Below are 24,475 nucleotides of genomic sequence, written 5' to 3' on the forward strand. Positions count from 1 at the left end.
CTGGGAGCAGAGGACCATCAGGCAGACTAAGGAGAGGTTAAGCCCCATCAGAAAAAGAAACAGGTTAAAGTTTCTGTACCTATCATCGAGACTGGCTGCTTAGACAGGGATGGAAGAATGGAAGGAAGAAGGGAAAGAGGGAGAAATGGAGGGAAGGGAAAGAAAGGAAAAGAGGGAAGGATGAAGGACAGAAAGAAAAAAAAAGAGAAACAAAGAAAAGGGACAAAGGAGAGAAGAGAGGAAGGAAGGAAGGAAGGAAGGAAGGAAGGAAGGAAGGAAGGAAGGAAGGAAGGAAGGAAGGAAGGAAGGAGGGAGGAATAGACAATAGTGAAAGGAAAGAAGAGGAAAGGGAAGTAAAAACAAAGATCTTACAAGGAGGTTCTTTTCAATATTTTGGAAACTAAACTCCTATAGGCAGAGTACCCTAAAGGGAGTGTACATTAGAAGGAAATCTGTTCCACAAGTATACCAGGGTTCCATAGTAGTAGTAAACTGACTTTGTAACCCTAAGACAAAATAAACACAGAACTGCCTGTTCCATGATGAACACCCTTATTCATATGTTCTAGGACAAGATTAAGATGTGACCTCACCTTTCCACTTCCCCCTCTGGCACAGACTTCTTCTCAGGATGTTGTTCATTTTCCTTCAAAAATACTTCATCCTCTCCACCTTCTATAAGCAATCCTGGAGAAAATGTCCCTGATCTAGTTCCAAGCCTTTCTGAAGAATCTTTCCAAGGTTCATCCCAAACACCCTCCGTCAACCTGACTGAATGAGAGAAAGCCACAGATGGAATGGGATGGCTTGACACTTTGGAAAATTCCTTGCTTTTGGAAAAGGCTGTCCTTTCCACAGATGTCTCCATATCTGCTGAGGAATGTCTCATTTCTTCCTCCTCTCCCCCCGTCCAAAGAATCTCTACCCCTTGGAATCCTACGTGTTTGATCTTGCCAGAGCGGCCTGCGGAGCTCCCCTGCTCTACAGGCGACCTGTAGACCGTACCTCGATCAAATCCTGAATGCTTCCTTCCCAAATCGGACCATTTTTCCCCTGTAAAGCTAATGGTGCCCTCTACTTTTGGGGCCACTGCTGGTTTCTCCACAGAGGTCTTCTCCTGCCCTCTGGCAGTCTCTTTCTTCCCATTCTTTGTGATTTGGGACAACACTGGCTGGGTTTCCCCAGTTAATAAGGCAGTCAAATCCTTTTCAATACTCAAATAAAAATTTTCCTCAGTTATTAGTTCAGCTGGAAGAGGTATTTCTGGTGGTTTTTCTTGGCCAGTGGTAGCTGCTCTGTTGGCTCCTCGTGTTTCCCGGCGGGTGGCATTCAACCCTTTTTCCATTCGCCAGGCTGATGAAACAGAAATTCCATCTCCTTCTAGTACCATTGGTGCCTGCAGTACCCCTGAAGCCATGGTAGCTTCTGCAGTGTTCGGAGCTGGAGCCAAGGAGTCAATGGGCTGTGGCAAACTTGGTTCCTTAAGGTGCCTATGTGAGGATGCTCCCCACTCATGACTCAGTCCCCCTGCAGTCGGGCTGTCAAGACCAAACTGGGGGCCAACCAAGAGCTGGCCCCGCTCCCGCCCCTGTGCACAGCATTGTTGACTCTCTGCATCAAATTCAAGAGAAGCTCTGAGGACTTCTCCCCTTTCTTCCATGGTCCCATATTCTGTAAATTCATTGGTGACATTGGGTGGGAGTAAAGTGCTTCCTCCATGATCACCTATGGAGAGAATAGAATGGTCTCATGACTTATTTTTGAAGAAAAAAAAAATCAGGTTCTACAACTTATTTATCAACCCTCCTACCCAACATACACACAGTTGACACACTACAAATTCCTGATGTGCTCACTCCAGTATTATTTCCTTCCTACTCCATAACCTTGACAGTGGCACCCTCTACTTATCCCAAGATGAGTTCAACCCCAAGAAGGTTTTTGGTTAGAATCGCTCAACAATAATGATAACTAATATTTATAAATTGTTCCATAGCTTATAAGCTACTCCGTTCATAATAATCATGCAAGGCAGATAGGCCAAGCATTGTCACGCCCATTTTACAGATGAGAAAACTGAGGTTTACTGCTTGGTATAATGAAGCAATCTAATGATTCAAGTCCTACTGAAACCTTGCTCTTGAGAAGTGCACCTTCAGATAAAGAAGCCTGCTTCTCAGAATGCTCCATAATCTCTAAGGAGATTAATGACATTTATAGTCCCTCCTATCTAAATCTATGCTCTTATATAAAAACCTATAGAATACTTAGCCCACCGAATAGTTGTAGGATTAACTAAATTGTTCATTATTAAATATTTGCCAGAAGAGCCTAATTCAACTCAATCAACAGCATCCAGTATGACCAGAGCACCAAAGGAAAGGTGGAATCTATTTAAAGAACAAATATTGCTTCTGTCAGAACCCTCCAACTGAATGTAAAGACACAAAAACAACCTTTCAAAAATCCTATGAGAAGATGAATAAATCCAAGACATCAACAAAATCTGGGGGCACTGAAGAGTCCATTTCTACACATTTCTGGAGTCCAAACTGTACAAGATTCCTTGGCAGCTTGAAACAGATATTAAAGGGGATTCTTAGGATTAAATTTTAAGGGCACTTGACTTTTGATGAGGAAGGGGACTAACATTTACTTTACAAACCTTTTAAAAATGTACAATAGAGTTGTGAGTTCTGGTTGACGAAGCAACTAGTCATTAGCATGTATCACCCCTCTGTTCCTCCAAAAATGTGAAAATGATTGGATGGTACTGAGTATACTTCTTCCTGCCCACCTTCGTGGACTCTGGTTGGTTAGAGGCAGTTAAGACACAAGGCCAAGGGCCAAGTGGTTTGGGCCTATTCCACTGCTATAGGCTATACCTCTAAGCCAAGAACAAATCTCTCAGGGACATCATACAGGAAGCTTAAAAAAAAATCACAAAACAATTAAGGAAATGAGTTTGTATACTTCTGGAAAAGAGGCTGATTGGCGAAACAAAGTCTACTAATTACTACCTCTTAGCTCCTTTATCTAACTCTGCTTCTGAGGCAGTGAGATGACACAGTGGACAGAGCATTAGACATAAGAATTAAAAAGACCTGAGCTTCAATCCAGCCTCAGACATTTACTGTATGACTCTAGGCAGGTCACTTAGCCTCTGTCTGCCTCAGTTTCCTCTTCTGTTAAAATGGGGATAATAATAGCACACACCTTACCGTGTTGTTGTGAGGTTCAAATGAGATAATATATATGGTGCACTTTCCAAATTTTAAAGTGCTATAGAAATGTTTATAAATTTAAAAATCTGCATTTATATATTTATATAAATATTAATGTCATATAATAAATATTAGTTATTACTTTCATAATCATTATAATTATTATCATTCTTTATCAATTCCTAAGATTTTTCAAATTTAAAGAATAGAAGCTGGAGTTCCCAATGCAAAATAGTACTACAGAACACTTGTGTTGAAAATAAACACATGGGAAAATATGTTTAACATGAATGTATGTGTAGAGCCTATATCAGATAACACGCCATCTTGGGGAGGGGAAGAAAATCTAAAACTCAAAAGCTTGTGGAACTGAATGTTGTAAACTAAAAATAAATAAATAAATTGTAAAAAGAAAGAAAAAGGGCAGCCAGGTAGCACAGCAAGTAAAACCACCGGCCCCAGTGTCGGGATGACTTGGGGATCAAATGCAGGCTCAGACACTTAGCACCCACCCAGAAACACCTGGCCATGTAACCTTGAGCAAGTTACTTAATCCCAATTGCTTAGGGGAGGCCAGGTGGCTCAGCAAGTAAGAGCACAGGCTCCAGTGTCGGGATGACCTGGGGATCAAATCCAGACTCAGATACTTAGCACCACACCCAGAAATAACTGGCTGTGTAACCTTGAGCAAGTTACTTAACCCCGATTGCTTAAAAAAAAAAAAAGTAAAGAAAAAAGAAATATAGTCTGGGGATAAGCAAAGCTGATATCTTCTGTCACAGTTTTTTATATGTACTAGATTCCTACTTCATTCAAGAAGTTTCAATAGATTTCTGGATTGTTACAACAAAATTGGGTGCCAGAGCAGATGGAGCATTGGGTTTGGGATCAGGAAGACTCATCTTCATAAGTTCAAATTTAGCCTCAGACACTTACTATCTGTGTGCCTCAGTGTCTTCATCTGTAAAATGACAAACCACTCTTTGCCAAGAAAACCCCAAACGGGGTCACAGAGTAGGATGCACATGAAAAACAACTGAACGACAAAAATCCACCTAAACAAAAGCACTTTGGGAAAGTTTTCAGCCATTTTTTTAAGAATGTGGGGGGCAGCTAGGTGGTGCTGTGAATAGAGCACCGGCCCTGAAGTTAAGAAGATTTGAGCTCAAATCAGGCCTCAGACACTATCTGTGTGACCCTGGGAAAGTCACCTAACCCCAACTGCCTAAAAAGAATGTGAAACAGTCCTGAGACCAAAAAGTTTAAGAAACACTAGAATAGCAGCATCTCTTCTCTCCTCAATAATAATAATAAGGAGAACTGTACAGCTTTCATGATGCTAACTAAATTTAAAGAATGTACATCTAATGGAGAAGGCTATAAGGAATCCAGGACACAATCACTCAATCAATCATATACTGAGTATCTTCAATGCATTTAAGGCACTTTGCAAGTTACAGAATGGAATGAAATATGTACAAATTATAATTATAAATTGGTATGCATAGCCTTCTAATGATGACTTATGAAATAAAGCAGCAACAGCAATTCATATTTATAGAGCTATAAGGCCTACAAAATACTTCATTCACAACTCTAGGAAGTAGGTAGAGTAAGTATTATTTATAATTCCTATTTGGTGGATGAGAAAGCTAAGACTCAAGGAGGTTATGTGACTTGCTCAGGATCACACAGCCAGTTAATTCGAGGTCATCCTCTCCCCTTGTCCTTCTTCCCAGGGACTCAAATCCATATTCTTCTTGACCCATGCTCTTCACACCACAACCTCCTGTCTATTTTATATACATATAAATTCTAACTAGAGAGGGCAGCAATACAGCTTCTGGATACTCCACAAACAAAAGTTTGTATACGGAGGGCCCTCACACAATAGCATAACTCCTAGCACTGGTTAAGGAGACTGAAGGAAAAAATGGAGGCAAGGAAAGAAAAAAAATGTTTTCTAGAGATTCTATCCTATCCATTACTCTAAATTCCCAGAACTAGGAGAAACAGCTGTGTAGTTTTTAACCTGGGTACATATATGAGGAATAATTTTCAGAATCTAAAAAAATGTTCCCTACCCCCCATTCTTTTCCCTCCCTGATCTTCCTACGCTTATACTACCTTCAAAAGATGTGATGAATAGTGTGTGGTTTGCTGCAGCTCAGGAGGGAAGAGGAGGCAGCTTTTCATACACTAGCTTTGAAAAGGAAGACAGTTAACAACAATGGAAATCTCTCTTCCCGGTGTGGCAGGCTAAAAATTTTCATTTGATATCAGGTCACATTTTTAACAAATTTTATCTCCTTTTAGCTCTCAGGCAACTTTATTATCCAAAGCTGTTCAAAGGTATAATTATTTTTCTTCAAAAAATCCAATAAAAAAGGCTGGTGGTAGGGAAGGCCAATATTCCAAAAGGGGTTTTGATTTTTTTTAATTCCTCACCTTTCTGAGTCATAAAATACAACAAAAATATAGTGTTTATTCCCTAGGGGGAAATCCCACCTCTGATTTTATCATAAAAGGTTATCACTTCTCTAAATTAGGGCATGTAATCCCAAAGATGCTTATATGGATATATTTTGCCTTTGCCCAGGTAGCTTAATGGTCTGTCTTGTAGAATTTGACTGGTGGTGGGTAGGATCCTTCCCTTATGGGCACTTGAGTCTGACTTCTCTTTTGCTTTTCTGTTCCACTTTCCCAAGGTCCCAAGGGAGGGGCAGCAGTGAGTGAGCAGCTGTCACCACCACACTCTCAGACTGTGAAGGTTACTGCTCTCAGTCATTTATGTACCATAAAGTCTTCTCCACTTTCCAACTCAAAGAAGCATGATGATAGAATATCTACAGCCACCAATACATTCCAACGCTTGAATGGTCAGTAGTGGAGGAAATAAAGCAAGCCAACATCAAAGAGGAAAAGAAATTATGGGCAGAGATCCACTGCTGATCTCTGGGTCAAGCACAACATATGACAGTGATTTTTTTTTAATGATCCATCTCCCTCAAATTTAGTGTTTATGAGATGTGGAGAAGAGTCATACAGGACAACAACAAGAAGGTACAGAAACAGTGGGATCTACACAATTGGCAGGAAGATCTCCGTTGAGGCACTCACAGATCAACTGGAATAAAACAAAAATCATGGGCTAGATAACCTTCACTGTACCCATAAGCTCTAAATTTCATAATCCTTCATTCTTCCATATTTTTGTCTTTGTCTAGAACACAATAGGCTCCTGATATATCCTTCTTGAATGAATAAATAACAAAATTTTCAACAAGGATTTATTTGTTGAAAAAGGTAAATAAATTTGGCATATATGAAGTATTAACTGAATTATCTTAACCCTCACCCCAAAAAGCAATTCATAGAATCACAGAACGTCATAGCTAGAAGGAAGACACAAACCAGGCCAATCACTTCATTCTGTAGAGAAGGAAACAGAGGTCCAGAGAAATTGACTAATCTTTGCAGTTCTGATTTTCTATTTTCTCTGAACCCAAAGTAGTTTACATTTTCCTCTAATCTTTTCCCTGCTACCCAGGCTAAGAATTCTCTTAGCAACTGTGCTCTGTTCCTCTTCTGACCTATCACTTGCCCTTAGTTATGACAATGGAAGAAGTATCCTCAAAAAAAAAAAAAAAAAAAACACTTCGACTGACAAGTGATAAGAAGCCATCTGCCACTGAGCATCCTGGGAAGCCCTAGGGTTTCTGTTAACTGTTCCTCCACTTCACGAAGACTTTAAAGGAGAGAGAAAGAAGTCAAAGACGACTCCAAGGTTTCACCTCTTAGTACATGGTGAAAAAGCAATGATCCCACTACCAGAAAAGGAGAAATCAGGAGGCAAAGGGGGAAGGGAAAGAGAACTAAAGCAAAAATGGTATGTGGAGTTAGAGGCTCAAGAGGGGGATTAAGCTAGAGATGAACATTTGCGACTCGGCCACAAAGACATCATCAGTAAAGTCATGACAGAGAACCCAAAGGAGAACAGAAGAGACAAAAAGGTCAAGGGCAGAGCCTTGGGGACATATGGAGACTGAAGAGAGAAGAAGAAAATGAGGCAGACAGCAAAGGAACTATTAGAAATGTAAGAGTAATACAGTACTACAGAAACCAAAGGAGAGAAAATAATAAATGACGAATAAACACGATATTTTTCTATTCAGTCTCCTTTAAAGAGAAAAAAAAAAGCCTGTTCAAGACAAGACAACAAATAATAAATGTCACCACAGGATGACTTTAGTGGAGAATCTGGAAAGTAAAATATACTGTTTCCTGTGAGAACAGAACTGGCTCTTCTAACTCTAAGAAATCCTTGGCTCGGGTGGCCAGGTAGCACAGTGATTAAGAGCACAAGCCCCAGAGTCAGGATGACCTGGGATTGAATCCAGGCTCAGACACTTAGCATCCACCCAGAAACACCTTGCTGTGTAACCTTGAGCAAGTTACTTAACCCCAATTGCTTAAAAAAAAAAAAAAAGAAATCCTTGGCTCCCAAGGGACTGAATATAGAATAGAGTATAGGTTTAGTGATTGTGTTCTCATTAGACCCTAGATGGGGTCCATCCACCCAAAAACTATTTCATATGTGTAATTTTCACATAATAATACTACTAATAATTAGCCTTTATATAATACTTAAAGGTTTGCAAAGTGTTTTGCATATATGTGTTAATACACTGGATCCTCATAACAACCCTAAGAGGTAGGTTCTGTTATTATCCCTATTTTACAGATGAAGAAACTGAGTCTGGTGTAATAAGGTTTGTCCAGGGTCACCACTCCAGTTTCTTCAAATTCAGGTCTTCCTGACTCTAAGTCGTATACTCTATCCACTGTACTACCTAGTTGAGGATATATCTTCAGAGCTCATAGCCAATTTACTTGCACATTCCAATTAGCAGCTCAACCAATTAAACATCTAGTATTTATTAAGTTCCTGCATTCAAGTTTCCAATGGGGCCAAGGTCTGTTCTGCACATAGAATGAATTGTTCTTGTCCACAATCATAGGTCAAACCATCCCAAGACGAGCCATGCCATGTATCTCTTCCAAACTCTGAAAAGCAAGTTCCCTCAAACATCAATTCATTCATTCTCTTCCCCCCTGCCCCCGGAATACCAAGAGTACCCAGAAGAATTTCTTGTTCTTCATCAGACAGCTTCAAGGTAATCACATCCCTCTGGCAGACAGGGTTAAAACATGCCTTCTGAGCTAGACACACCCACTTCCCAGGCAGTAAAGGGATCTGTCACCATCCTGGCCTAAGTGTGTCCTCCAATTCAATACTTACCCTGGGCTCCTCTCCAAGAGGGCTCAGAGAATTGCCTCTACTGTGTGGGACATTGCCCCCTTTATTCTACAACACGCCACTGATCTCTCTCACAATGAATGGCTTACAGTTGTATAATAAGTTCACAATGAGCTACAACAATTACAAATGTAAGCTTTACCATTACTAAAGATTAAATGTTAACACTGGGCATTAAAGAAACAAACTCATATGGGCAAAGCCTAGCAATGGTGCCATTGTTTTTCAAGTTAGGGAAATTCTCTATCGTTATTCATTGTAATAAATTTGATATGTATGAGCTAATAAGGAATAAACATGTACATTCACCTTGATGAGACATACTGGAAAATACAGTAAAATCATGTAATACATCCTATATCTACTCAATTCACTAGGGCACATTTCAATCTCAGCACTTTTATCCACTGAAAAATTTCTTCCAAATTTCACCTAAAATAATCCATAAATACAAGTACTTTCCTAATATGATCTTCATGGGATCATTCACCAAATGCATCTCATGAGGCAGAAAGTAACTGAGATTGCTCCTTTGGTGTCAGAGATTTCCTAAATTAAATTCTTCAATTTCTGAATGGCTGTGCAACACAGACACAGTCCTCTCCTAAAGACAGAAATATTAGTTCAGTGCTAATGAGAATTCAGCGTCCACAGACGAGACAGAGGAACAGTCCTCTTGGGCTAAAATTTCATAACCAGTAGGAAATGAGATAAAAGAAGTTAGTTTTTAAAAGCAAATAAGAAGAGCAAGGCAGGCAGAGCTAATATTTCAAATGCATTTCAACCAAGATGAGTAACGGGAAATGTCATTGTAAATAAGGATGATAAATGTTACAGTGTCCAAAGGTCCAAAGCTTCCTCTTCAGCTCCACAATTCTGTTGTTGCTTGGTGTGAATCTGTGATTTCTGGGGTATAAGGAACTTCCTTTGTGGGAACTTCCTCCACAAAGATCTGCAACTCACTCTGTAACTCATACACTTAGAGAGATGCTGGAGGTACGGAGAGGCTAATATTTGCAAGTGGTTACAAAATTAATTTGTCATAGATGGGCCTTGAAACCAGGTGTTCCTGACTCCAAGGTCAACCTTCTATCCGCTACCTCATGCTGCTCTTTAGAAACTTGATGACAAAATAAACAAACAAATAAAATTTAAAAAAAAACAAAATTAAATTAAATTTTAAAAAAAGAGACTTGATGATACAGGAGTTCAGATTCTCTAGTCAGCTGGAGAATTCCTACAAGGAAATTCTGCAGGTTAATCTGGTCAATCTCTATTAAGCAGCAGAGTAATATATCCAGTATGATAACAGAAAATGAGGGTGAGTAATGCGAACATAATACATGAGTAATTCCAGCACTGCAGTCACCTTTCATGATGGAACATCCTCGTCACCCTAATAAAACTATTTCATTTTAGAAAGGGTGATGGAAGGGAAAGGTTGTGTTTGGGTATCTGAAAATGCCTCTAAACTACATTTTCAATGAAAAGGTCTTACATCCAACAAAATGCAGAAATAAGTCGTGCAACTCTCAGCTACAAGCTTTTAACTTGTACACATGAACGCAGACATTAATTAGAAAAGCCTCCGAGGAAGTGATTAATAAGTGATTTTGGCGACACATATAGAATCAGAATCACAGAATCAAAAAATCTGAGAGTTGGAAGGGATCTCAAAAGCCATCTAATCCTACCCAAACACTAAAGAAATCCCCATCATACTATATTCAATAAATGGTCATCCAGCCTCTTCTTGGAGAACTTCATGGAGAGGGAAGCCACGATTTTCCAAGGCAGGCCATCCCACTTTTAGATAACTCTAGCTTCATTATATGGAGTCCAAACTGACCCCTTTGCTATTTGTTTTCATTGCTGCTGGTTCTGTCCTCTGGGGCCAAACAGAGCAAGTGTGATCCCTTCTCCACATGACAGTCTTATACATACTTGAAACAGCTATCATGGCCCCTTAGATTCTTCTCTTTTGAAAAACTAAACTTCCTCAGTTTCTTCAACCAACACTCACATGTCACGGTCTCAAGGCCTTTCACTATCATGTTTGACCTCCTTAGAGCAGCTAGGTGGTACAGTGGATAGAGAGCCTAGCCCAGAGTCAGGAAGACCTGAGTTGAAATCGGGCCTCAGATACTTACTTGCAGTGTGACCCTAGGCAAGTCACTTAACCCTGTTTGCCAGCTCAAGAAGGATATGGCAAACCACTCCAGTATCTTTGCCAAGAAAATCCCAAATGGAATCATGAAGAGCTGGACACAACTGAAACATATTTCTTAAATTAGAGTATCCAGCTGGAACACAGTACTCAAGATAAGGTCTGGTGAAGGCAGAGTACAATGGGCCTGTCACTTCTCTGTTTTCAGAAGTTATGCCTTTCTCACTGCAGACCAAGATTGCCTCAGGCCAGTGTCCTACCATGTCAAGCGCCTTTTGGGTCCTTAACCCATGGCATCTGATGTCAGTTAACCCTCACAAATTCACATTTGAAAAGTTGAGTATATCATCTATGCCTTTATCTAAGTCATAGATTAAAAGATTCAATAGCATAGTACCAAGCACAGATCCCGAGATAATCCACTGGAGATGTATCGCCATACTGATATTAAGCTATTAACAATTACTCTTTGAGTCTAGCCATCTAAACAATCATAAACCCATCTGACTGTATTATTGTCTAATCTCTTATCTCTCTACCTTCTCCACATGAATATGAGATACATCATCATCAAAAGCTTTCCTAAAATGTTAGCAAACTATATCCACAACATTCCTTTTAGCTACTAAATTTAGTAATCCTTTAAAAAAGGAAATGAGGTTAGTCTGGCATGACTATAATGAAGCCATGCTGGTTCTTTGTAATTACTTTTTTTTTCCCTTTCTTGATGCTTTCTAATCACCTCTTTAATGATCCATGCTAGAATTTTCCCAGGAATCAAAGTCAAGTTCACTGTCCTATAGATTCGATTTCTCCTCTTTTTTTTCTAATCAGTAAACTAAATGCTCTTTGGTATTCTTACTTCCATTTTCCATGATCTTTCAAATATTACTGACAGTGACTCGGCAATCATATTGGTCAGCTCCCTCAGTGACCAAGAACAGTCCATTTGGTCCAGGCGGCTGGAATTCAGCAAGAATGGGCAAGTGCTCTCTTGCTTCCTCCTTATTTCTCTTAGTTATCAAGTCTCTGTTAGTCATACCCTGGGCTATCAGAAATACTAATCATTCAGGACCATTTCTCATCCTGTTCCAATCCCTGGGGAGATGATCCAAGCATACAATTCCCATCAATTCTAGAGGATGCCTAGAGTTCAAAGCATCTGCCCAGCACATGGAAAACAAGATAAGGGAGATAAGACACAGGTCATTGGTTTGAAATTAATGCCTTCAGAACACTGCAGAGCGCACACAATTTTTAGAAAGGGCTGATAAATACAAAATTTTGAAAGCTAGGGTTTACTTTGTCATAAGGCGGAAAACACTTCTTTTCTTTTTTAAATGGATCTTTTTTTCCCCATTCGTCCCCTATACCTTTCCACTTCCCCCACTGTCATTTTATTTTTTTTTCCCCTTTTCCCATCCATAACTTGTTCTTCTCTTATTTCTTTTGGCCCTTTTCTCATCTTCCCAAATCACAGTTCATGGATACAGAGTTGAAAGAGATTGTAGAGATCATCTACTCTAACATTCTCATTTTACAGATAAGGAAACTGAGGCTCCGAAAATTTACGTGACTTGCTCAAGGTCACAAAGGTGGTAAACCTTTCCTTCCCTGATAACATATTCCTTTCCTTTTACCCATTAATTCTTCAGTCACCCTATTCACTCACTTCCTTCAATCCACTGTATGTCCCCTTTTCTACCAATTTTATGGGATAAGGAAGTCTGTTTTTGTTTTTGTTTTTAAAGGAAAAGACTTTAATAATGATCATAATACTTCATTAGTCTCATTCAGGAAATGAAGACAGGGTTAATCCTTCCAGAGTTAAATTGGGCATGGACTGACTAAAATTGTATAGGTTTACAAGATCACACATTTAAAGCTGAAAGGAGCCTCCAAGGCATCTAGTCCAACCTCTCATTTTAGAGATGGGGAAATAGAGGTCTAGAAAGTTTAAGTAACTTGCGCAGGATCATATAAAACCTAATGGCAGATCTAGGACTCAAAATCCAGCATCCTTTTCGATTCACCCTGCTACCTACCGTGTCTTAAATTTTGTGAAGTATTTCCATTAATTTTTAAGGCAATATTGGCACTAAGGTTTCAAAATGCTTGTCAAGTCTTCAAAAACCACAATGAGCTGCTGTGGCAGCTAAGATTTCTTGCTAGTAGTGCTAAGCAACCCCATCTGTGGGCTTCCCTACACTGCTGTCAAGCCAGATGTTGGCTATCATGATCAAATGAGTCTTCTAAGTCTCAGCTGATCTACAGACAGTCACGTCCAAAAGATTTCCTCTCATTTACAGACCTATTCTATCTGTTAAGACTGAGGTCAATTCTAGAACTCCTGAATGCTTTTACCAAAGATTTAATCCCAGTTTTCAGGGAGAATAAGATGATTTCCATAAGCAGTTGTTTAACTATCAATCAATTAGCAGCTATTTTGTTGTTCTTGAGTCGTGTCCAACTCTTTATGACCCCATATGGGGTTTTCTTGGCAAAGGTTTGCCATTTCTTTCTCCAGCTCATTTTACAGATGAGGAAACTGAGGCAAACAGGGCTAAGTGACTTGCCCAGGGTCACACAGTTAGCAAGTGTCTGAGGCCAGATTTGAACTCAGGAAGATGAGTCCTCCTGACTTCAGACCCACCACTCTATCCACTATGTCACCTGGTTGCCCCCAATAAGCATCATACACCTATCACAATCAACACCTGATACCACATAGCAAATACACACACACACACACACACACACACACACACACACATACCCATGGATGAGTAACGCAAGGAATCAAAACACCTGTCAACAGATCCTGATTAAAAACTTCCTACTCAGAGTCTGCTTCTGCCTCAACTACCATCCTTGCAAATAACATATTCTTGGTGACACTGGACATAAGTAACCTTTGCCTCTTAAATCCTGTTCAGGTAGACTAAAACATCACCTGAGGGACTAGAAAGGAAAAGTCTTTAGCTCTTTAAGAGAGACTCCTCCCCTATTCCCATCCACCATCACAGCATTATACTGTGCTAAAGCTACCAGGATAGCCTGCCCCCCCCCCCCAGTCTAATATAATGCATCATGGGGGGGGGGGAGAGAAAGGAGGTGAAAGAATGATATGTTCCAGGATAGAAAGGAAAGGAAATAAGATCTCAGGTAAGACGAATATTTCTATTTAAGGTTTTGGAAAATCAAATATCATCTGCTAAAATACGCATTCCATACCTAGTCAAGACACTGGGCAAAGGCATGCTGAGTGAGGGCAGATGGCACCTTTCTGATGACTAGGGAGTTAAAGAAATCTTTGCTTGGACGTCCCTGACATAAATGCAGTATGTTTCTCCACATGTCAATATTCAGCATATTCTAACCTTCTCCCAGAAGGGATGGGTGAGAGACAAGACTAGTACGCAAAAGCAAGTCAATAATACAGACGGATTATTTTCACAGCAGCATTTACACAAGAGATAATTTTTTTTTTGCCTGCATAGACCTACAAATAGAGGTTACTCACAGAGATTACCGTAGCTCCAGCAGTTACCCATTGATCAAAGAAAATGCCCAGTTCATCAGTTTAACGCTTGAGAAAAGTTAGCTAGAAAAGAGACACGCTAATTCAATTATCTGCTGTTCTAGTCATCTGGAAGCAAATTAGTTTCAAATTTCCTGGCAGCCCCTTTTGCCCTGCATTGCACACGGTGATGTAAATGGAAGCATTTTGAGCATTAGGAAACCGAGCAGAGAGAGGAGATGCCGTCTTAGTCACTCTCACAAAGGCTAAGCAGTCTGCTCTCTCTCTCTCTTTCTGTCTGTCTCTCTACCTTGGTAGCTTACCGAAAACAGCCACCGTAGGGCTTTTCTATATTTGAGAAAACTACTTCCAGGGAGATAATTGAGATGCCGGGAGTTAGCTTTAATGTAACCGTTTCACCAGCACATAAGCAGGAGAGCTGAGCATCAGCTCCGAGAGGATTGTACCATCCGTTGTGACATCAGAGGTAGGGATGTCATTTTAGTATTATGCAGCATTTTCTTTGATGCAGGACCGAGACACGTGAAGGGCGATGTACAGCTCTCTTAAGAGGTTTTTAATCTCTTGTGACTTTAGTGGAAATGCAAGTGAAAATTTAACTTATCATGCAATTCTAAGATGATAAAAATCCTGCTTTTCAAATTCGTATCCTACTGTGGAATGACATTGCTATCTAAAGACTTTTTTTGGCTTCCTAATAATTGTTACATTTCTTACTCTGATATGAAGCTGATACTTAATGTATAATTAATTATATGGCTTGGAAATGCTGGGATTAGAAAAATGGCCTTTTTTATCCATTTGTCAATACTTGGAATAAACATTTAACATCACTAATGGTACTTTACTTTTGTACAATGTCTTTCAAGATGGACAATAACAGTAATACTAATGCCCTACATCTGTAATGTTTTAATAGTTGACAAGGCCCTTTCACATACATTATATTTAATCTTCATAACAACTCTGTGAAGCCAGAGAGATAAGTATTATGGGTCCCCCTTTAAAGGCAATGATCCTAAAAGGTTCAAAGATATTAAAAGACTTAACCAAAGTCACAAGGCTAATGGCAGAGCCAAGATCACAGCCTGGATCTTCTAAGTCCAAAGTCAATGGCTCTTTCTACCAAACCATACTGCTTGAGGCTGGTTTTTATTGTTTAATTTTGTTAGGAGACCTATCTTTCTGTCCATCTGCCATGCTAGAAACCCTAGAATTCTCTTAGATTCCTGTCACTCCAACATCACCTATTCCCAGTCATATCTTCTTCCTAAAATACTTTTCACCTGATTTTTTTTTAACCAAAACATTCAATGTCTCTCAATTGTCTCCAGGAACAAGTCCAAAAGTCTTCCCTGAGGCAATTATAGACTTTTCACCATCTGGCCTCAACTCTATATATATTTATACACATAGCACACTTTACAGAGAGGGATACTGAGCCTCCATCCAGAATCTTAAGTAATTTGTCACAAAAGACAGGCAGTGGCAGAAAACACAGTATGGTCTTTGCCAAAAATAGCAATCCATAGAGACACATAGAGTCTATCCTCATACCTCATTATGGAACTGAGGTACTCCTGAGTTCTCAAAGATAATGCTAAATCAACACAAACTTTGGCAGGTCTTACCACAGCTGGAAAAGCCTTAAATACTGGCCCAGCAATGAATCACAAGGAGAGGTTCATCACCATACTGGTCTTCAAAGAGACTAATTTCTTTTCTGAACTCAGGTGGTAGAAGTGGGAGTGAACTCAGTTATCAGCCTCAGTCTCCCTAAGACTGAGTTGGAATCTGTGTAGGTGGTTGTAGTTGTGGTTATGGTGGAGAAAAAATCTTATTTGGCTTTTAAAGCCCTTTAAAACCTGGCCCCTTCCTACCTTTCCAGGCTTCTCAATCTTACTCTCTTCCACATACTCAGCAACACTGAGTGTCCCTGGGCAATGCACTTAACCTCTGACCAGTGACATTGGTCTCTTTGATATTCTAGGCTTACAATACTTCATCTTCCTATTCAGAGTATTTTTACTGGCTATCCCTCAAGCCTAGAATATTCTCCCTCTTCATCTCTGTTTCCTGGTTTCTCTAGCTTCCTCCAGGTCTCAGCCCAGTACTCTTTAACCAGTCACTTCCCTTTGGAACTACCCCTAATGTATTAAATATCTCTATCTTATTCGTGCATAGTTGTTTGCATGTGGTCTCCCTAGTCAGACTGCAAGCTCACCAGGGCAAGGGCTGTCTTTTGCCTGTCTTTGTACCTCCAATGCCAGGGTACCTATAGCTAGCTGGCTGACTTTATTTAGTTTACTACTCTTTCTGCTCCCTGAATAAAATTTTGTGGGTTCTCAGTTATCTATAGAATAAAACAGAAACTCTGTAACCTCTCATTCATGGCCTCTCACAATCTAGCAAATCCAAACTGAAGCCCCATAGATCACCTACTCCCCTCTAAATAACTGTTTATTCTCCCAACTTAACAATTCAATTCAAAGTCTCACAACTCAAGACTTAAAACCTTGAAGTAATCTTTTGGCTCTTCTCCCTGTCTCATTGTCCCACATCCAATTCATTGAATCTACCATTACAAAGGTTTTTGTATCTGCCCCCTCCCTCTCCATTCCCACTTTACCACTTTGGACAGACCCCCAAAACTTCTTGCATGGACCATCTTCAGGTCACGTCTTTATCTCTCATAAACTTGATTATCAAAACAGGAAGTAACAATTATCCTAATTCTTACAGTGATGTTTCCTCCGTGGTCTCTCTGATTCCAGTCTCTCCTCCTGTTAATATCCCATTCCAAATAATCCTAATGTGTAGGTCTGCTCAAATCATTCCCATACTCCAAAAAGTTCAGTGGCTCCCTATTTATAAGATGAAATATAAACTCCTTGGCCTGCCATTCAAGACCCTATTCAATCCCGCTCAAACTTACATTTCCAGCCTTATTTCACTACACTCCCTTCATACAAACTACGCTTTAGCTAAATAAGACTAAATCAACATTCTCCAATACTGCCCTTTGCCTTCTTCCTATTTATATATGCCTTCTTCTAAATATACTATCTTCTATGCCTACAGTGGTTTCCTTCTCCTCTCTCCCCACCAACTCTGACGAAATCCTTTCTTTCCCTTCAAAAAGCATGTGATAGGAGGAATTCTTATTCAGGCACATGGTAGACTAAATGGCCTCTGAATCCCTCTGAAATGCTGAGATTCTGATTCTATCACCAGCTCTGGTTGCCTCTTGTATGAAGCCTTCAATGATTCCCCCCCAGTTAGAAGTGACTGATCTTTTATTGACTCTCCCATACAGTCCTTCTCCCACACACTTGAACTGCTCTCCTATGCACTTAACCTTGTAATACAAATTATGATACTAGCTTTGTGCATTTGTCTTATCCTCTCTACCTTGAAGGCTGGGACCATATTTTATTTTTCTATGCCTACTTGGTACAATGCTCTGGGAGAGCAGGCAATTAATAAAAATTTGTTGAAATGAATTTCACCTCTTTATGTCACAACAGGGACCCAAGCTTAGTCAATGTTTTCTTTTTTGTTTATTGAATTTACCTACAATGACCCTTGAAAGTATCCCCCATTGTAGATAAACTTGACAAATAAAACTCACCATTAAAAGAATGGAAAATATCAATTATCTTATGCTTCACAGTAATACACTGTGAGTGAATGCAAACATCCCCAGGCCACAAAGGCAATACACCAGGACTTCCACAACTTGCTTAGCAAGGCCATTCAGAACCACTTTTTAAAATGTAATGTGATACATGTATAACCTTTAGCAAATTGCCTTTTCAATTGCGGGGAGGGGTTAAGGAGAGAATTTGGAATTTAAAATTGTAAAAAACAAAGGTTAAAAATTGTTTTCACATATAACTAGGAAAAAATAAAATATTAATTTTTTTTTCTTTTTGGAGACCAATTGAGGTTAAGTGACTTGCCCAAGGACACACAGCTAGTTTTTGTGTTAAGTGTCTGAGGCCAGATTTGAACTCAGGTCCTCCTGACTCCAGGGCCAGTGCTCTATTCACTGCGCCACCTAGCTCCCCCTTAAAAAAAATTTTAAAGTAATGTAATAAAGATGCCATTGCCTTTTCAGGTAAGAGGCATCCCCGTTAATACCGACCAGTGCCTTCCTCAGAAAAAACACTATCTTATATTCATGAATCGTCCTGCTTATCCCCCTACTGTAAGGAATAACCATTTGTTTTTCTAGGAACATAATTAAGGTATCTGTCAATGGAGAATTAGAATTTGACTAACAAACCCTGCTATATATGCAACTTTACAGGGATATACCACTTCATAAGTAAAAAGAATGCCTATCCAGGGGACTTTCAATAAATAATCCATGCAATTTGTATTCTAGAATATTCTGCGTGTTTGTACCAGGCTTAAAGATAAATGTATGTTTAATGTGTTTCCTAGCAACACAAATTCCGAAGCTGTAATGTATTCCACAGATTGTAATGTCATTAGCACTCTGTCCATTGGGTACTGAAATGACTGTTGCCTTCAGGTGACAGTATTTAATTTTATTTGTGGCCTCTCAAAATTCTCCAACAATGTAATAAACAACCATGCTTCCTCATCCATGTTATGATCCAGTTTACAGTGAAGTTTATGAAAGATACATTTTCTCAAAGGCCAAGAGCTGTTCTTAATTTTTAGCAGCCTTTATTGGTAAAGTTTTTGAATTGCATTCATCTTTCAATATTAGGGAGTTTGCAATGTTTCTTATCAATAGGGAGGAAGGAGTTAAAGGGATATTAAAATGGCTGCTAAGGATGAGCCCTTCACTTAAAAAAAAAATTTGCTCACTGAACACATGAATGAGAAGCCTATATATTTGCTACGTTGTCAGTTTACTAGACAAACTGTTGAATAACAAGGAGTAACTTGAATAATACTGAATAACAATATCAGTATTTTCTTTTAGGCTTTTGTGGATTACAGTACTTGTGGCTTATAAAAATCTCGTTTTATATATATTAAACTCCATGGACTTAACTACAAAAAATAAACAAATTTGTAATACATAAACAGTGAAGAGAATTACATAAGACCTTAAAATGTGATGAATCAGAGGACTGCAATACACTGGAATGTTCCTGAAGCCCCATTCACTGTAGGAATGAGGAGAGTGCAACAGAATAGCCCTCCTCTTATTGTTGATAGCAATTATATATACTGTATAGTTTCAGTGCTTAAATGTGCTATTTAAAATAATGTAATTAAGGAATTTTGGGAAGAGGTCTTCCTCTCCCCTGAGAATACCCAAGGGATGAGTCACCAAAGAAGCTAGGGAAGAAGGCTGAGCTGGTAACCTAAGTCAAAAAAAAGGTTTTATCATTTGTGGTTATTTCCGTCATCTCTGCTCTGCAAATGAACTGAGAACTGACAAGGAATAAGAATTTTACAGATAGCCCCCTACCAAGGTAGAATCAGTATGGTAAGGAATCTGCCTTGGGCTCTGAAGACAACTAGTAAAGAAGCAAAGAGCTCCCCACCCCCTAAGAAGGCAAGTGAGAACCTAACTTGGTACAGTACATGGAGAGGCCTAGCTCCCCAGAATGGTGATTAGCCTTAAAAACAGGCTTCAAAACATATTTCTCATAAAGTAGACATAGAGAAATGGGCCAGGGAGAATGAAGGGAGAAGTTCCAGGGACTCCAGAGACACAGAGCTTTCCAAGAAGAGAAAAGGAAGCAGCAGCCAAAGGAGGGTAGAATGGGAATACAACTAAATAATGCTGAAAATGCCCATTGGAGCCAGACTGTGGATGGCCTGAGGGTCAGATGAAGAAGTTTATATTTTATCCTAAGGCTGACCAGGAGCCCATAACGTTTTATTTAGAGCAAAGAAATTTTGCAAGAACCCAAAGCATCCTTTCTGATCCATAAGACCAAGGAATATGGAAACCTAGTCTTGGGTAGTTTTGATTCAGCCAATGGTTTTACATATCCAAAAAGCTGCACACATCCAGGGACTGATCTTTGACCAGAACCCAGGCATCCACGTATTTTAACAGGATGCATTATCTTTTCCCTACAACCCTCCCTTCTTCCTAACTTTTTTCTTACTGTTCTAAGTACTATAGCCTTGGTCATCCACACTCTCAAAGGTGCTCTCTATTGACTCCTCATGGTAAGAGCCATCCTCAGCTACTCATTTTCTCTCACCTCCCATATCCAAGTTATTTAATCCAGACTCCACTTAGCGTCCAATTGATCTTCCCACAAGATCTCCCCCATACCACCGCCCTATTCAATAAACTACAGTGGTTCCCTCTTACCTCCAGGTTCAAATAAAAAATCTTATTTGGCTTTTAAGGCCCATTAAAACACGGGTCCTTCCTACCTTTCCAGGCTTCTTAATCTTACTCTCTTCCACATGCTCAGCAACATGAGGGTCGCCCAAGGCAACCAGTATTTGGGAATCAGATAGGACAGCACCCTGATCTTCTAAGGGAAGGCACTCCCAGCTCACCTCTGTCTCTTAGCACTTTGTCTCCTTCAAGACTCCACTCAAGCACTACCTTATATACAAGTCCTTTCTTGATTCCTTCCTACAACCTTGTAGACATGTTTCATATTGGTTGTAGGGTGTGTTTGTGTCACACACCCACACCCACACATATACATGCATGCCTTGTATTCCACTGAGAGAACGTAAGGCAGAGAGCACTTTGGGCTCTGCATCTCTAGGTGTTGGCACATAGAAAACCCTTAATAAACATGTGGACTAGGAACTGATGAGAAACACAGTGTGGACAGAGGTTGGAGGGTATGCTAGCACATACCAGAAGGGAAGGCTAGGAACTAGGTTCTAAACAGAATTTTTTTTTAAATAGACAGCTGACAGGTATTTATACATAGAACACTGGTCCTATAGTTTAAAAGACTTAGGTTCACATCCCACTTCAATCACTATCTCTATGACCAACTCTAGGCAAGTCATTAACCTCTTTGAATCTGTTTTCTCATCTAAATAAGGATAATGCACCTACTTCATAGGGTTGCAGTGAAGACTAAATGAAATAATATAAATAATATGAAATAAAGACTATGCAAACCTTAAAGAAATATATTAATGTTAACTATAGTTATTTGGGGGTAGCTAGGTAGGAAAGTAAAAAGTGCTGGGCCTAGAATCAAGAACACTTATCTTCCTGAGTTCAAATCTGAACTCAGAAACTTACTAGCTATGTGACCCTGGGCAAGTCACTTAATCCTGTTTGACTCAATTTCCTCATCTGTAAAATGAGCTGGAGAAGGAGATGGCAAACCACTCCAGGATCTTTGCCAAGAAAACCTCAAATTGGAGTCATGAAGAGTCAGACATAACTGAACAACAACAATCATTACTTTTATGGTTTGTTTTTTTCTTTAAAAACAGGGTATTAGCCCACAATCTATGTCCATCAGAGTAACCAAATGGCACTCTTAAGGAGGTGGACCAAGATAATGCAAGAATGGAATGAAAGATTATAGGAAGCCAATCTCAGGTACTGCTGATTTTAATTCTAGAAAAGATAAGACTGGGGATAAATGATAAGGCACAGGAGAGATGGAATCCTCTTAAAGGCTCTGAATGACTTCTGTTTAGAAGTCTTCTTTTCCTAGGCCCTATCTAGAGGCTAAAACTCTGAACAAGGGGTGAAAGTAACAGAGAGGAAGATTTCTGCTTCATGTAAGAAAAACCTATTAGAGCTATCCCAAAATAAAATAAACCCTCACAAGTGGTAGCAGGCTTTTCTACCATTGGAGGTGTTCGACCAGGGGCATTGGTGTGGAGGAGATTACTTTTCAGGCATAGGTTAGAGTAAATGGTCTCTCAACTCACTTCAATCCTAAAGGAAGGTAATTCAATGATCTTGTCCACTCTCGTGGCTTTAACTGAGACAAAAAACGACCAAAGTTGGATTGTTTCTAAGCAGAGGAGTGACATATTGTCCTACCAGTGAATGTCTACAAAGTAAAGAAAGTCTAAACTTCATGCAGAAGTTGATAGAGAAAACAATATTGGTACCATGAAGGGACAGCAAACTCAAAAGAGAACTAAAAGCTTAAGAAAGAATAATGTTTTTTAACTCCTTGCTTTCTGGGGGGAGGAAAGCAAAGGAACACAAGAAGAAAGCCAAGTTGTATAAAGACAAATGCAAATGAATATAATCTTCCCTGTTCTGTTATAGGCACTAGTCTCAAACTAAGTAACACAACTGGCATTCATGCCTTACAGCTAGTATTTAAAGGTTTACAAAGTGCTTTACAAATGTCATCTAATTTTAATCTACCAAAAACCTTAAGAGGTAAGTGCTATTGTTATCCCAATTTTACAGAAGGGCAAACTGAGGCAGATACTGGTTAAGTAATAAAACTATCAAGTGTCAGAGGCTATATTTGAACTCAGATCTTCTTGCTTTGGAGTTCAGCCCTCTAGCCCCTGCACCTCCTAGCTGCCCCCATGAAAGCACATGAGTCTAAAGTGTGATAGGCTGGACTTTATATAAATGTTCATCTGACTAATGATGGAAAATGCTAACCACATCCAGAAAAAAAAACTATGGATTCTGAATGCAGTTTGAAGCATACTATTTTCACTTGTTTTTTTGTTTGTTTTTTCTTTCTTGTGGTTTTTCCCTTTTGTTCTCATTCTTCTTTCACAACATGAGTAATATGGAAATATATTTAACATGATTGTACATGTATAACCTCTATCAGACTGCTTGCTATCTTGGGAAGGGGGGAAGGAAAGGAAAGAAAGAGGAAGAAAAATTTAGAACTCAAAATCTTACAAAAATGAATACTGAAAACTAAGTTTGCATGTAATTGGAAAAAAAAAATTCAATGTTTAAAAAAAGTTCACCCAAAAGAAACATTCTAAATCTTTCTTACATAACATTTTCACAAGTAAGAAGAAATAACACAGGACTTCTTGAGACATTTCTATGCCCCTGTGCCATGACCTGGCATAAGGAAAAAATTTTCTGGTCTGCTTAGAAAAATGGTACTTCAAAATCTTTGGTAACATTAGGATGACTGATTTTAAGGTTACAGTTTGGAGTTGTTTCAAGAGTTCACCATAAAAAGGGAAGAGGATAAGAGAAGGAAGCCAACAGCTCATTCAACAATTCCAAAATTAATCTGATTCAAGTGAACCTCCAGAAGTAAAAGTAAACATTATTTGACAGTTCCACAATTACAATCTCAAAAATTTGCAGCCTCTTTTCCACTAGAGGGTAGTATTGCATAACTGGAAACGGAACCTAATTGTCCATGTAAGGGGAAAGGATACTCCTTTCCAAAAAGCTCTTAGCAAAAGAAAGGATTGTAAAAGACGGCTGGAATAGATGAATTTCTAAAGTTTCTTCCAACTCCAAAATTCCATGACTCAACTGCCTCCCTTGATCTGAATATTATACTTCTACTTAATTCAGTCATTGTCTTTTATTTTTTTTTTTGGCAGCTAAGTCACATGGTTGGCTCAAGCTGAGTTTTGCAGTCAGCTAAGATTGCTAATCTCTCCCATCCTATACTTCTGTGAGTTTCTTTATCAAAATTCAAGACCCTTCAACTTATCTCCATTAAAATTTCACCATGTTAGTTCTACCCTATCTAGATCTTCCAGATATTTTCTGAAAAGTTTATAAATCTCAATTCTGTCATTCAACAAATTACCCATCTCTCCCAGCTCTGTGCTATCTACAAATCCAATAAGCACACCTTCTACCCTTCTTCCAAGTTTCCAGTAGATAAAAATTTTAAATAAGGCAAGGCCTGGAGGTAAATCACTAGAAATTTCCGGCTGGGCTGATATGGATCTATTATGAATTGCAAGTTAGGTTTTGTTATCCCCCCCCAGTACCCCTGGCTGCAATCCTTGTAGACCAGATAGCTTGAATATATTTCAAATGGCTAGACATTCTCCCACTACATCCTCTGAGAAGAGGAATCGAAGTTCAGTTACCTCTGAAAAAGGTGGTTCTACCCTTTCCAAGTTTGAGAATCTTTCTCCTTGACATCGAAGGTAGAAATAAATACAAGTTGAGTGGTCCCACTTTATCTGTCATCTGTTAACATTTCACTATGCCTCAAGCAGGGAGCATTCTCCTGCCCTGTTCTTTTCCTATTCCAAAAAGGAAGGAAGGGAGAGAGGGAGGGAGGGAGGGAGGGAGGGAGGGAGGAAGGGAGGAAGGAAGG

General features: G+C 39.4%; 1 protein-coding gene across 16 annotated transcripts in view; it reads right to left on the reverse strand.

Annotated features, from left to right (window-relative positions):
• Positions 1 to 24,475, reverse strand: part of PSD3 (pleckstrin and Sec7 domain containing 3) — an 804,858-nt gene that overhangs the window by 446,615 nt on the left and 333,768 nt on the right. For 15 of the 16 annotated variants that reach the window (XM_069075744.1, XM_069075743.1, XM_069075746.1 and 12 more), the window contains one exon: positions 594 to 1,725. In XM_069075744.1, the coding sequence (XP_068931845.1) occupies positions 594 to 1,725 (1,132 nt within the window). Of the gene's footprint in view, positions 1 to 593; positions 1,726 to 20,633; positions 21,289 to 24,475 lie in introns of those variants that run through there. The other variant, XM_069075754.1, reaches the window with a different exon arrangement.

Source organism: Petaurus breviceps, unplaced genomic scaffold, assembly GCF_028583685.1.
Source record: "Petaurus breviceps papuanus isolate PSGF00001 unplaced genomic scaffold, PetGlider_PUasm1.0 90919, whole genome shotgun sequence".
Lineage (NCBI taxonomy): Eukaryota > Metazoa > Chordata > Mammalia > Diprotodontia > Petauridae > Petaurus > Petaurus breviceps.